The sequence below is a fragment of the Fringilla coelebs genome (genome assembly GCF_963513975.1).
Source record: "Fringilla coelebs genome assembly, chromosome: 16".
Classification (NCBI taxonomy): domain Eukaryota; kingdom Metazoa; phylum Chordata; class Aves; order Passeriformes; family Fringillidae; genus Fringilla; species Fringilla coelebs.
Genome location: NC_140042.1, coordinates 7,060,546 through 7,073,772, shown reverse-complemented (window position 1 = coordinate 7,073,772; position 13,227 = coordinate 7,060,546). Strand labels below are relative to the sequence as shown.

Sequence of the window (13,227 nt, the reverse complement as noted above, 5' to 3'; positions counted from 1 at the left end):
TCAGCTATTACTCTGGCTAGGCAAAAAACAGAATAATTTTGCCATTATGGTGTTAGCATCACTCTTTGTTTCCCTTTTTCTTTTTTACTTTTGTAATCTGCTATTTAACTTGTTATATTATTTTACTTGTTATATTATTCTACTGGCATTTTTGATCCTGTTTTCTGTTACAGCTCTAATGTCTGGACAGCAGATCTGCTTAAAAAAGTCATGGCATATTTTCATGCCCAGGAAGTTATGTTTACTCTTAGCAGCCTACAGGTTTGTGACATTTAAGATGCATGAAAATTTTTATTTGAAAAGGAATTTAAAAAACTTAACCTTTCTCTGTAGCCAAGGCTAGGTGGTCAATGATGGAGGTAACTAGTACACCTACAGTGTAGCAGCTAAATAGGAAATAGGAATATGTTGTCTTTTTCCCCAAAGAATGCAGGAGTATGCAAGGCAGAAATAATAACAACTTTTTTTTTTTTTTTTTTTGCTTTTCCTCTGATGGAAAGCAGGAATTAAGATTTTTTTTTGTGCTAATTGTTTCTGGGATGAATGTCTCTAAATGCTGTTTCCCCAGAAAATAACGAGTTTCTCCCAGATTTTGGCTGGCTGTAGTTCACACTGCTCTTTATGGAATGAGAAACTCCAGAGCATCCTACCAAATGCCTCCACTTTTTAAAGCTCCTCTCAGTGCTGTTTTTGTTCATTTTCGATGTGACAGTGATGCAGGAAGGAGTCGTTGTTCCTCCTCCTGCTGCTGAGGGTTAGTGATGAGCTGCTTTCAGTGGAGCTGTACCCAGCTAATCACACCTGAGCCCCTCCCTCGTCCCTGCACTCCCTGGAACAGGGAAGTGTCAACTGTGCCATCCCTGAGCCTCAGGCATTCCCAGAAGCTCCTCAGTGCTTGAAACCTGTCCCAACCTCCGTGTCCCTGTCACAGCTCATCCTCACCTACATTTTCCTGCTGCTGCCCCTTCCCTTTGTCAAGTTTATTGGCAGCCTGATGTTCTCAGCAGGCTGAACCCCGAGGCATAAAGGAACTGTTAATATTTGGTGGTGGCAATGCAAGTTAAGCAAAGGCAGCAATGAACAATTGCAACTCAAATTCCAAACCAATTCTGAAGTAATTCTGTCAGGAAATAGGAGGGATTTTACTCCAGTCTGCTGCTAACGAGCCTTAAATTTATTTCTGTTCCAATGTTAAGATTCCCCTTCAGTTTTTCAAAACAGGCATGAGATTGTTAACTGGTAATGCAGCTTGATGCAAGAGAGAATATTTTTGGCTTATGACCTGGTAGAGACTTTTCCTCCCATGTAATTGCACATTTCCTTCCCTTTTTTAAGTAATATGCACATGATACCTGATAATTTTTTTAAGCTTTTTTTTAGCTCTTTGGAAGTTTTTTTTTTCCCAGCTCTGCTGTGTGAAGCAGAAAAGCTTTATTACTCTTGTTTTATGAAGTGAGAAACTGAGGCATCTTTGTTAAAAAGCTCCCTCGAGAGGACTTGTTCATGGAGCCAAGAATAGGATTTGAAAATTACTCTTTCAGAATGCATTTAGATTATTTTTGTTTTCAGTTTGTGTGAATAGTTATTTTGATCATTGGCAGCACAGACAATACAGAGCTCAGCACTTAGTTCTCCTTGAGCACAGATTTTCAGGGAGTAAAAGTACAATAGTATGAGTTTTATGTATATTACACATATTTTTCTACACTTCAGATGTCCATAAAAAGTTACCTGAAGAACCTTTTATACCAGCCCAGGCAACTGCTGTCTGAATTGCGACAGCTTGATCAGCAGCAGTTCCAAACTGCAATGAAGTACCTCTTCAACAGCAAAAAGGAGCATCTTGTAAGTGAATTTCCACGTGTGAAAACAAAAATCTGCTGTCAGTGGTTTAGATAAATGGAAAGGGACAGACTAGGGGGCTCACAGTGCAGGCCTTGCAGTTACTTACCTGGCTTGGATTGGACTAATCTCCTCTTAGGTTTGACTTATTTTATTTAACTCTTATTGTATTAAAGGTGCTTCAAGCCCAAGTCAGTCATTTGGATTTTCACTCTAATCAGTAGAGAGAAACTCATCTCCAGAGAAGGGTTCACTCTCCTACAGTAACACCTAAGGTAGATAGGGCCAGTTACTCTCAGGGAGTATCTTCTTTTTGGTGGCTGGAAAGAGAGCCAAGATGGCTAAAGGTGAAATTAGTAATTTTATTCATCAGCCATTTAAAATATATTTCTGGGTTTCATTTTGGTTTTGTAAAAAAATTCAAGCTGGTCTCTATCCAATGCCAGAAAGGAATTATCTGAAGTAGTGCAAACAATCAGTAGTTTGCAGCTGTTTTTCATGAGAACATCATCATATCCTTTGTAGAGTGCTCTCTGTCAGGCCTCAAAATGAGCAATATATTGAATTAATCAGAGATGTTGATTTAACACTTTGTTGCTTGCAGGAAATAGGAAATATTATTCTTGACTGGGGCAAGACTAAAGAGAGAATTTTTCAAAGCCCAGGAGTAAACAGGACCTTGTTCCTTGTAACACTGGATAAATGCTTCCTGGCTCTGAGTGCCCTGGACTGTGTGGATATCCTGAGCCAAGTTCTGCATGGGTCAGCAGTGAATTATCTCCAACCTGATGTCATTGGGAGTCTCCCAAACCTTCTGCTGGAGGATGCTTTCAGAAACTTGTAAGCCATTGATTTTTCAGACACAGTACTATATTGGATTTGCTGGCTATTGAAAGAGATTACTATATGGTCTTAGTCTGTTTTTCAGATGCAGCTTTCTGTATATGTGTAAAGAATGCTGTTTCTAAAATCATTTGTCCCTGTGTCATTAAATAAAATGAATAGTTAGCTCATTAGTGAGCTAACAAACTTGTTTATCACTTAGATCATCATTGTTCAAGGACCTCTATGACAGAACCTCAGCAAGTACTCAGAGAGCTCTCTATGGCTGGATGAAGCAGATTCTACAGAAATCTTACAACATGAGTGGTACGTTACAAAGTGTTTTCTTCTTGTTTATCATAAGAGAAAAGCACTCAGCAAAAGGCCTGCCCATTGTATTGAATTGTTTCCACAGTTAACAGAGGTCTGTGCAAGAGAGCTGTCTGGAGTTCCTTTTCTGCAGAACACAGTAAATATAATGTTCGTGTTACTCTTGACAAATAATTCTCCAAAGGTGCTTGAACTTGTAGAGTAGAATCCTGCTATTGTTAAGGCTGGAAAAGACCTCCAGGATCATCAAGTACGACCAATGGACTCTTCTTCTGTTCTGCACAGAGCTATACACAAAGTCTTTCTCTTGTACTCCGGTCTTTTCTCTCTGTACTGTTTCTAAGTCTGAAATAGTATACAGTGGCCAGGTGCTCTGCCAAGGCCTCTTGTTCTCTTCTGAAGTCCTGTTTAGATGAGAAAAACAGCTCTGGCTCAGGATACATTATCCACTGCACTGTTTAAAACCACAAAAGAAATGCAGGATGTTGTGAAAGCACATGGCACCTACTCAATCAGCAAAGGGACATGATAAAACCAAAGTTAATTAATTCTGATTGGATGCATTTTCCCACATCTGTGTGCCTGGCTAATGTGCCTGAAACGGCTGTTCCATAGCTGGGACAGGCAGGATGGGCTCCACAAGGGGGCTGTGCAGGGCACTGAACATCAGAGCTAGTGCCTGGATTTCACTGAACATCCCAGCACAGCTGTCCTGGCAGCATTTTAGACTTACAGGTGTGTGTGTGTTCTTCCTCCTTCCCTAGACATCAAAGGTGAAATGCCCGCTTGCTTCAGTGGAGCTAAATTTTCCTCTTGAGTCTCCTGCCATTTCAAAATATCAGAGTAAACCAGTGAGTTGTGGATAGGAGGTTCATGCTGCTGCTGTGAGGCGATGTTAGTGGCAGTGTGTTGCTGGGGAAGCAAAGATGCAGAATTTGCCTGGTGCTACTCAGCAGTCCTGGGAAAATCCCTCAGCATAGTTTGGGTTGTGTCTGTAGCATTGGTAAACCCTCAGTTCATGGAATATCACACAGCTTGGGAGGGACTGGGAATTGCTGTGCCCCTTTTTCCTCCCTGGTTGCTGCTTCACCTGCCAAAAACAGCACAGATGTGGTGAATCCACCCCCAGGGCATCAAGTGTGGGCTGATTCCCAGCTGGTTGTGACAGTGTGAACCATCAGCCCTGGGCAGGCACACTTGGACTGGAAGTCTACAGCTCCCTCCTGTTTATCTGCACTCCCCAGGCCACAGCAGAGTGCAGGAACAGTCCTGCTGGAAGGTGATTTATTCACTTTGTATGTGGGTAGCTCTGGGACCAACTGGGATAGGGATCAGTCTTTGGGGATCACAGCTATCATAGCCGGTAACTGCAAGTCTGTTCTGCTGAAGGCCACAGTCAACATCCTTAAATGGTGCTGTTTTTTTCTTTAGTTCTCTTGTCATGTCTTTCAACTCTCATAATATTCTGGGTAATGGGAGGTAATATCACTTTAAAAACACAGGCCTGACAGGTCTGCTGGGATCATCATCTTGTCTCAGTTAAGGAGCTTAGATCTGTGTTTTCAAAAAAATCACTTAATGGAGTCCTTCAGCTTCTGATAGATGCAGGCTGGTTTTTTTTTCCCAGCACTGGAAACTCTTCAAAGTGCATGGATGATTTTATTTTAACAGAGTTGTGAGTATCAGCACTGCTGAGGAATGTGTTCAGAGGTGTCACACACTGAGCCATCCAAATGACAACACCCTGGAGAAAACAGTCTTTGTGGCTCAGGGTACCCATGGAGTCCAGAAATATGTTTTTTCTCAGGGATATTTGGATCTTGATTTCATTTTCAATCCTTGGGAGAATGTTACTAAATGAATGTCATTTTTTAACTGTTATGCAGTGTTTTGTGGTTTTGTCACCCTATTTCCATGTAGGTATTTGAACAGTTTTTCATTTTCTCCATTGTTGCTACTGCATATTGCTGAAATAAGTAGCATCATCAATAATAATATATAAGATATATAACGTGTCGTGCCTTCCTGATGTTCTTAAATAATGCAATTGATTAGGAGAAGTGAAATTTAAAAACACTGCTCCATATTTAATACTTTTGGGTAATTTTTTCCTGTCTCACACTTTATCCATTCTCTTTTTTTACAACATAAAACATTAATTGTTTTTGTATGAGAAAATCTGAGACACTTGAAACACTATTTCATTTTCATTTAAAAATGTATGGACTCATAAAAGTGTGGTGCTAAAATGTAGCAAATGGAGGGAATCTGACTCTCTGCTAAGGATTTTTCTGATTTGCAGATTTTTTATTATTTAACAATAACAATATACTGGGTAAAATATATTTGAAAAGTAATTACTTTCTGAACATTGTAGTGAGTATTTATTTGTACAAAACAGAGTTCAATGAATCAACTTCTTGGGTCAGTGCAGAAAGCTTATGGATTTTGGGAAGATACATGGTCCATCTCCCATTAGAAGAAATTCTGAAAATTAGTCTCAATGAAGTAAGTAACAAAGTGTGGTTGGATTTATTATTGCTACAAACAATATGAACACAAATGCAAACTTAAACATGAAAAATAACTTAATATATCTTAATTAATTAATTATAAAGAGAAACTACAGAGGGGAAATATAAATGTATTCTTTACAAAATTCTTATATCTTTTTAATTTTAAAGTGCCTGTCATTAATATGTAATTATCTGTATCAGACTTCCATGACTTCTATTCAAAGGGACCAATGATAGAAGACTCTCAAATTATATGACATTTTGGCAGAGAATCACTCAAATCTCTCACTCAACTTTGCCTTCAGAAATACTGGTTTATCCAAATCTTCTTGCTTTTTCTATAACATGAACAGGCTCAATTAATTTTGAGTGTCAGACACAGACTTTACAGGATTCATTGTCTCACAGTGCTGATGCATGGTTTTGTTTGTGCTGCTCAGATCAGACTGTTCATTAGCTACGACAACGCAACAAAGCAGTTGGACACTGTGTATGATATCACACCAGAGCTTGCACAGGCCCTCCTGGAAAGGATAAACTCATCAGGATTTGATATGAGGAACACTTCCACTATCTACAGGCAAGGGTGCTTTTGCTGTTTCTTTTATGGCTGTATAGGGATGGAACAACTTACTAAGGAGAAAATGGAAATTGATAGCGTGGCACAGCTTTTTCATTCCAGAGGAAAAAATCTAGGCTGAAATCCAGCTCTGTTTAGCAACAGTGAAGAATTGCTACTTTATGAATTTTTGGAGGTGTGCCTAATTAGCTGATGCTTTGTCTCCTGCTCCACGGTGAGGAGATGCCTGCAGCATTTGTAGGAAGGCTGCAGCAGTATCTGGGGGACCTAGGCAGAGCTCCACCACATCACAGAGCAATAAAATAAACTGGGACAGCAGGACATGGATTGTCTTGGCTGCTTGAATCACAGAACATGGAGGTGTTTGGGGGAAATCATTTTACAGTTAGGATTGAAGGAGGAAATCTCAACTCCTGCCAGCAGGACTGCAAGTGGGTTTAAACTGACGTGGGTGTCACCAGAGAAGCCACAAAGTGAAGCAGTGTAAAGCCTACCCTGCTGTCCTCTTTGTCCTGCAGGGTATGGATGAGCCATGCTTAAATATGTTTGGATGTTAGGTGTGTAAGCAGGAAACTGAATTTTCAGGGCTGTCAAATCTGCACTGAACTAACTTTACCACTAATAAAAAACCAAAATAAACTGCTGTTACTCATAAATACGCAGCGAGCATGAGAGAGCTCTGCATGCCACATTTACATTTACATTGTCATATCAATGGATGTATTTAGTCCCAAGACAATGCTGTCTGAAATTATTTGTAGTCTCCTTGGGGGATACCTTGGAGTTTTAAACTAATGGAGAATATGCTTTATGGCTTCAGAGCTGCTGTCATTACTGCAGTGCAGCTCGCTGACTTCCATGAAGCATTGCTCTTGTCGGAGGAGTAAGCAAGAGAAGAGTTATGCCCACGCTCTAAATTTCAATGTCAGAAATCTTAAAAATTATTTTGTCACTCACAAGAGCTGCCACATTCTCACGGATGAGAGAAATGTCATGCTCCATAATCCTTAATATATTCCATTTTTACGACACACTTAGTTTATGTTACTCATTTTAACCATACTGTTGATTTAAATGCACTTTTACTTTTAAGAAGTAGTGTTATTCATTTCTGCTAATCCCAAAGGAGATGAAGAGCTTTTGGTGGCTATGCAATAATGCATCAGAATGTAATTATTTGTTATAAAAATGCTCTTATAGATGTTTCTTTGATTTGTATGTTGGTTTGATGATCTCCCATGAATTCAGATGTGCTGCTGAAGCAGTGTTTTGTTATATCGCTGGCAGGTTGTTGTTGAGGGACGAGGAACTAAAAGCCTTTCTGTACTGCAGAATTTGACTGAGTTTGTGATAGTGCTGCAGCATTGTCCACTGATGATTTGCTTCACATCTGGACATTGCTGCCCAGACTCTGCCTGTGCCTGTTGTCTCGCTGAACTGTGCCTGTTGTCTCGCTGAACTGTGAAAAACCAGGGACTGTAGCAGGAAAGCTGGGCTTGTCCATATCTTTGAGGTTCTTGTTCTTTGTAAATTATAAAAGCAAAGGCTGAGAGTTTACAGGGAATTGACTCAGGCTTCCTACAAACCAGTTCATCCCCATCACTGTCAAGTTCAAAATCCAGACATAGTGATGCACAATTCAGAGCTCTTTCTTTGCAGGGCTGTAAGTAAAGGCAGTAAATAAGCACAAGGTCTAAGCCAGAAGGACACCTACAACAGGCACTTCCCCATGGTGGTGTGTGACTCCTCCTCTCCAAAAACTATGGCTGTGGTTGCACTTTACAGAGGTTAATGGAAATGTTGACTTAAATATTATGGCACGGGAACTGGGAAGGAAAATGAGCTCAGTTCAAAACCCTGTTTTGCAGACTGCTGTGCTGGCACCAGTGGGCAGTGAGCCTCAGTGTGCTTTCTTCTGAGCAGTGTTGAACTGGACAGGTGTCCATCCATCAGCCAGTCCTGTGTTTGATGTGAAATACAGCAGGCTTTGTTTAATCCTAAAATGATAAAGAGGCCATGTCGTGCCCCAGCTGCTGCTCTGAAACACAAATGGGTTGTGTTGCATGTGGAATCCAAGCAGGACTTAGAGTTCAAAATATCCAATCAAACCAGATAAGAACTCAGCAAGCCACTTCTAGAGACTTAGCAATAGCCCTCCATCATTTTCAAAATTATCCTGTTGAGGGAAGTGGAGTCATTAACTGGGACAATCCAGCCATGAACAAATGGAACCAGGACAGGTAAATCCTCAAGCACAAGCAATCCAGGCAGGATTCAGCTGAATACAAAGGCCAGTGCATGTTCTCATACCCCTGTTGTAAGCTAAGTTTTAAAGACTGCGGGTTGAGGCACTCATGACAAACAGAAATGGCTCAAGCTGTGATCACAAGGAAAGGGTACCAAGGTGTGTTTCCCTTGCCCAACAGTGACACCTTTTATGTCAGAAGGGAGCTAATGTATTTCTGCTCTATAGGCTGGGTTTGTTGGTTTGTTTTTATGATGACCTGGAACAGATGGATGCAGCTGTGGCCCGGGCTCTACTTCATCAAATGATTAAATGCAATCAGCTGAGAGGTTTCCAGGCCGAGGTTCATGAGGTGTGTACAACATTTGTTCTTCTTGCCTAACAGAATCCTATAAACAGAGGAGGAAAGATGTTCTTCTTAAATAAGGAAGGAAATGAGTGAAAAATTATTGGGACTTTAGAAATAAGGGAAAATAGTTCTTGAGAATTGGAAGAATAGAAACCCATTTTGGGTGCATATTCTTTTCTCATTCTATTTCATATTCCTGTTCCATTTACCTTTCACAACTGTAGTTCTATTTTTGAAATTTTATGAAGTGTGTGAATATTTGCCAATGCCTATTCCAGAGATTCCAGTTAATGTTTTGGGTGGTAATGGAAATTGGTTCTTGGGAGATTTTTATTTCTGATCTGCTCTTTTTGTTTGATTTAGCTCAAGTCTCAACTCCTGAACATTGCCATGCAAAACCAGACATTGAATGATACCCTTGGATCTCTGTCAGATGCTGTGGTTGGGCTAACTTCAAGTCAGCTGGAATCTCTGTCACCTGAAGCAGTGCATAATGCTGTTGCAACATTAAACCAAGTCTCTGGGTGGGCAAAGAGCCAAGTTATGATTTTATCCAGTAAATATCTCTCTTATGAAAAGGTACCTCTGATAAAGCTTTCCTACCTTCTGTTTTTAAAAGTGAAATGGCTTTTTCCCAACATAACTGTAGATTATTAGTTAGTGGCCTGGAAAATGTATTTAAATCAAATAAAAGCATCCAAGACTGTACATCCCAAAGTAATTCTCTAGTAACAGAGAGAATGAGTATTTGGATTTGGCAGTTGTATATATTATTTTGTCTGTATCACTGCCCTAAGCAGAATTTGCATGATCAGAGATCTGAGGCTGTATATTTAAATATACTGTAATGCAAGGAATCAGGTCCTGGTTGAAGTTTCAGAAAAAGGAACTTCAGAGGAACTTCAGGCATTTGTTCCAGGGACAGACACAGAAAATGCATTCCCAAGCAAGAAAAATATTAAGTATTTAATAAATACTTTGCTTTATTTATTGACTTTTGCTTTTAAATACATCTGCTGGTCTCAATAAAACTTCCAGTTTGCCTGTGCTGTTCTCCCTGCAGGTTTTATCATTTTACAATGTGAGCCAAATGGGTGCCTTGGTGACAGGAATTGGCACCTGGTCACTGCACAGCATGAGTCCCAGGGAGCTGGCTCAGATGATTCAAGGCACAACATCCCAGTACTTGTCTGACTTATCTCCTGCACAGCAACAGGGCATCCTCAGGAAGGTGATTATTAGCTCCAGTCTGTGGCAGGTTCTCTCTGCACAAGAGCACCATAACTAGAACTGTAGAGCATGAATTAAACCAACATATGTCCTTTAGCTCAATGGTTAATGGTTCTACTGCTTTTTTTTTCTGAATACTAAGTGCATTTTGAAGGCTCTCTCTTGCTTATTTCATTGTGGTTTTAATACTGTCGTGTTTTTCTTTTATCCTCTTAAGAGAAGTATTACACAGAATAAAAAGAAGGGCAAATCCTCTAAATCTAAACATCAGTTCAGAAATGACATATATTTTTATGTTCCTCTTTTTAGATTGCTTCATCTGGAGATTTTTCTTCATCAGTCAAAGATATTCAAGGTGCTTTCTTTAAAGAAGTCTCTCTTTCTGGTTTATGGAAGCAAACTGGATATAATTCTGCAATGCTGAAAGAAAAAGAACTGAGAAGCAGCCAGGTAAAAATTGTTATGCAGTTCCCATTCCACTGCAATGTTGTGTAATGGGAGAATTGGAAAAGTGGTGTAATATATTTGTGTTCAAGGAACAAAATAAAAGGAAGGAACTGCCCCAATTATATCTCAGCATAAGCACCAAAGGACATTTGGAGCCCAGGCAGCCTATGAGCAATGCTATGGAAAAGGAAGCATTGATATGCTGAATTTAAGCCCCCAGGTTTCTGCCATGTAAATTTTCTGTTTCCAGTACTGTATATTAGATATAAAGTCTTTGACTCTGTCCAGAGACGTGAACGGTTGGGTCAGTTTATCTCCAGAGCTCCCTTCAGCCCTAAGTTTTCAGTGCTGTGGGCCATGTACAGGTTTAACATCATCCCATAATGCCAGTCAGTGATGGCTTGTCTTGTGAAGAAAAAAATTCAGCTAAACTGGATGCCAAACCTTTTGATTTCTCAAGCTGGATCACAGAAGTACCTTTAGAGTACATAGGAGAGTTCAGAGTACAAAAACCTTGTAGTAGTTATTGTCTCTTAAAATTGGATTAACTAAAGTTACCTTTAATTATGGTGGGTTTATTTTCAGGCTTTGTATCTGTATGAATTACTGTCCAAGGACAACTATCCTGTTGACCTTCTAAGGTATGGATTGTATCTCTTTTGAAATGGGGTTTAAGACTAGTTTTGTGATGAGAGCAACTTTGAGGTAAACAATATGTGGTTGTTAAATATTGCCTTATGTTTATTCATTCCTGGATATACAGGATAATTCACCTTCCTTATTGAAAAGGGTCTTCAAAACCAAAATGAGGCTCAAAGCATTGCAGAGGTTTGGGTGTTTTAAGGCTTTGTTGATATTTTTCAATTTGTTTGCATTTTTACTTTCAAGAGCCTTTTAATTACAGGAAATGGAAGAGGTGAAGAAGCTGTGTCTTAGGATGGGGTTGTGGGGAGTAAGGGCTAGATCCTGCTTAAATATTCATAAGATTGAAATTCGTCTTTCCTATCAGCACAGGACAGCTTGTGAAAGGAGTAACTTGTCAACTCTTTGAAAGTATGGACACAGACATATTTTTAAACAATTTTAAATTCTTTGAAATTAATCTTCATCTGCTTTCTCCATATCAGGTAAACAAACAAAAAAGACTTTTTGTACATAAGCATACTACCCAATATACAAATTAGGTAGATTAAAATTTGGTTTATTCTATTTTGTCTCTGGGGTTTTTGGGACTTTTTTCCAGAATCCTGTATGTCTCAACTTGTCTGTTAGCATATTTTATTTAAATCTTTTATGTGTGAATTTGTCTGTTATCATACTTCATTTTGACAATTTCATTTGTCACTTACAAATTGCAAGAAATTCCTACAGCCTGTCTGACTTGTTAATTCATGAGTAATCTGTTTGGAAATACATAGAAGTTTCAGAAACATACAAATGTTCTCATGTTCCCAAATATATAATGTTTCATCTCCGATGTCTACAAAAAGAAAACTAAAACAAGCCAGATAAAAATGCTCTCTGAAGATCATATGCACAGTCTTATATATGCTAATTTATATATATGCTGCAATAAACAAGCTATATTTTTTATTCTTCTTCAAAACTGCTAGAGGTTTAAGATCCTAAATTTTTGTTGCCTTTAGGTTAATTGTTTGGCTTGGAAATTTTGGAAAGTCTCCAATGCATCCATTCCTCCCTTCCTCTTACTGGCGCTTCCGTGAGTTACATCTTAGTCCATCTTAACTTCTGAGCAATTTTCAAATATCTCTTCAGTCCTAAGAAAACTGATGATTCAGATAAATGGTAATTTATCAAAAGTGGTCACTGACTGTAGGCAAAATCTGTCTCAAGTGAAAGTTGGTAATACTTTGTGTCTTTTAGTACAGTACATTTTTGTCACATTGGTGGATTTTTTCTCCCTGGGTAGGCTTATTTGGTTTAGGTTTGCTTATTTGTTTAGAGGTCTTTTTGAGAGTGGATATATAAGACAAAACCACTGGATACTGCTGAAGCATATTGCTCTGTATGGTTGGAAACATTCCAGTGTGTTTCAAGACATTTGTGTAAGTTAGCAAAACTTCTCAGTGACAGCTTTTTTCCTTTGAAAAAAATAACTTGTGTATGTATGAGAACTCCTGAATTGTAAAATTTGTTAATTCCTTCCTTCCTTTCTTTCTTTGTCTTTTTGTCACTCTCTCTTTCTGTCTCTCTTTCTTTCTATGTGCCTGAGGGGATTAAAGGGACTGAGAACCCTTCTTTTTGTGGAATATTTTTAAATTGAAAAAAATAAGAAAAGTATTCAATTTGAAAAGGCTCTATTCTATTTAACAACTATAAAATAATAATAGACTTTAATGCAAGGCTTCCCATAAGCTGCAGTACTCAGTTATTTGGCAGCAATTGCATGTTGGCTGTTCAGGGCCATCAGAAGCTACTGGTGCTGTTGCCTGCAGACCCTGGCAAGGCTGGGCCTGTGCAGATGTGGGCTGTGGCTTTATTTGCAAAGGTTGTCTGCCACTCTGTGTGGAGAAGAGCATATTTTTTTTTTAATTTGGCAGGATTTTTTGATTTAGATAAAAAGGAAACCTACTCTAAAACTACTTGTGGTTGTCAGGTCACCCACCCCATTTTCATTCATCAGATAATTATTCCTAATAAAACAGAGAAAGGGGGGAAGATTCTGACCTGTATCATATGGTGTTAAAGCATCTCAGAGCACTTTCATACACTTGCAGCTATTTATAATTCTTAGCCATTTTTTGAAGTTCAGTTCATGTCCTTATGAACTGGAAGAAGATGGATATTGAAGTAAGGTGAGGTTTAATTGCAGTTTTTTTGGCCTGTCTGGTTTATGATTTTTCAA

The 13,227-nt window shown here is 39.0% G+C and overlaps 1 protein-coding gene across 1 annotated transcript in view; it reads left to right on the top strand.

Annotated features, from left to right (window-relative positions):
* Positions 1 to 13,227, top strand: part of OTOA (otoancorin) — a gene marked incomplete at both ends in the record, with an annotated part of 39,630 nt that overhangs the window by 1,412 nt on the left and 24,991 nt on the right. The window contains 13 exons of the mRNA XM_084216585.1: positions 174 to 261; positions 1,714 to 1,845; positions 2,447 to 2,682; positions 2,888 to 2,991; positions 5,396 to 5,502; positions 5,951 to 6,096; positions 8,564 to 8,687; positions 9,048 to 9,263; positions 9,748 to 9,915; positions 10,224 to 10,364; positions 10,947 to 11,002; positions 11,371 to 11,488; positions 12,008 to 12,081. Of these exons, the coding sequence (XP_084072711.1) occupies positions 174 to 261; positions 1,714 to 1,845; positions 2,447 to 2,682; positions 2,888 to 2,991; positions 5,396 to 5,502; positions 5,951 to 6,096; positions 8,564 to 8,687; positions 9,048 to 9,263; positions 9,748 to 9,915; positions 10,224 to 10,364; positions 10,947 to 11,002; positions 11,371 to 11,488; positions 12,008 to 12,081 (1,710 nt within the window). The remainder of the gene's footprint in view (positions 1 to 173; positions 262 to 1,713; positions 1,846 to 2,446; positions 2,683 to 2,887; positions 2,992 to 5,395; positions 5,503 to 5,950; positions 6,097 to 8,563; positions 8,688 to 9,047; positions 9,264 to 9,747; positions 9,916 to 10,223; positions 10,365 to 10,946; positions 11,003 to 11,370; positions 11,489 to 12,007; positions 12,082 to 13,227) is intronic.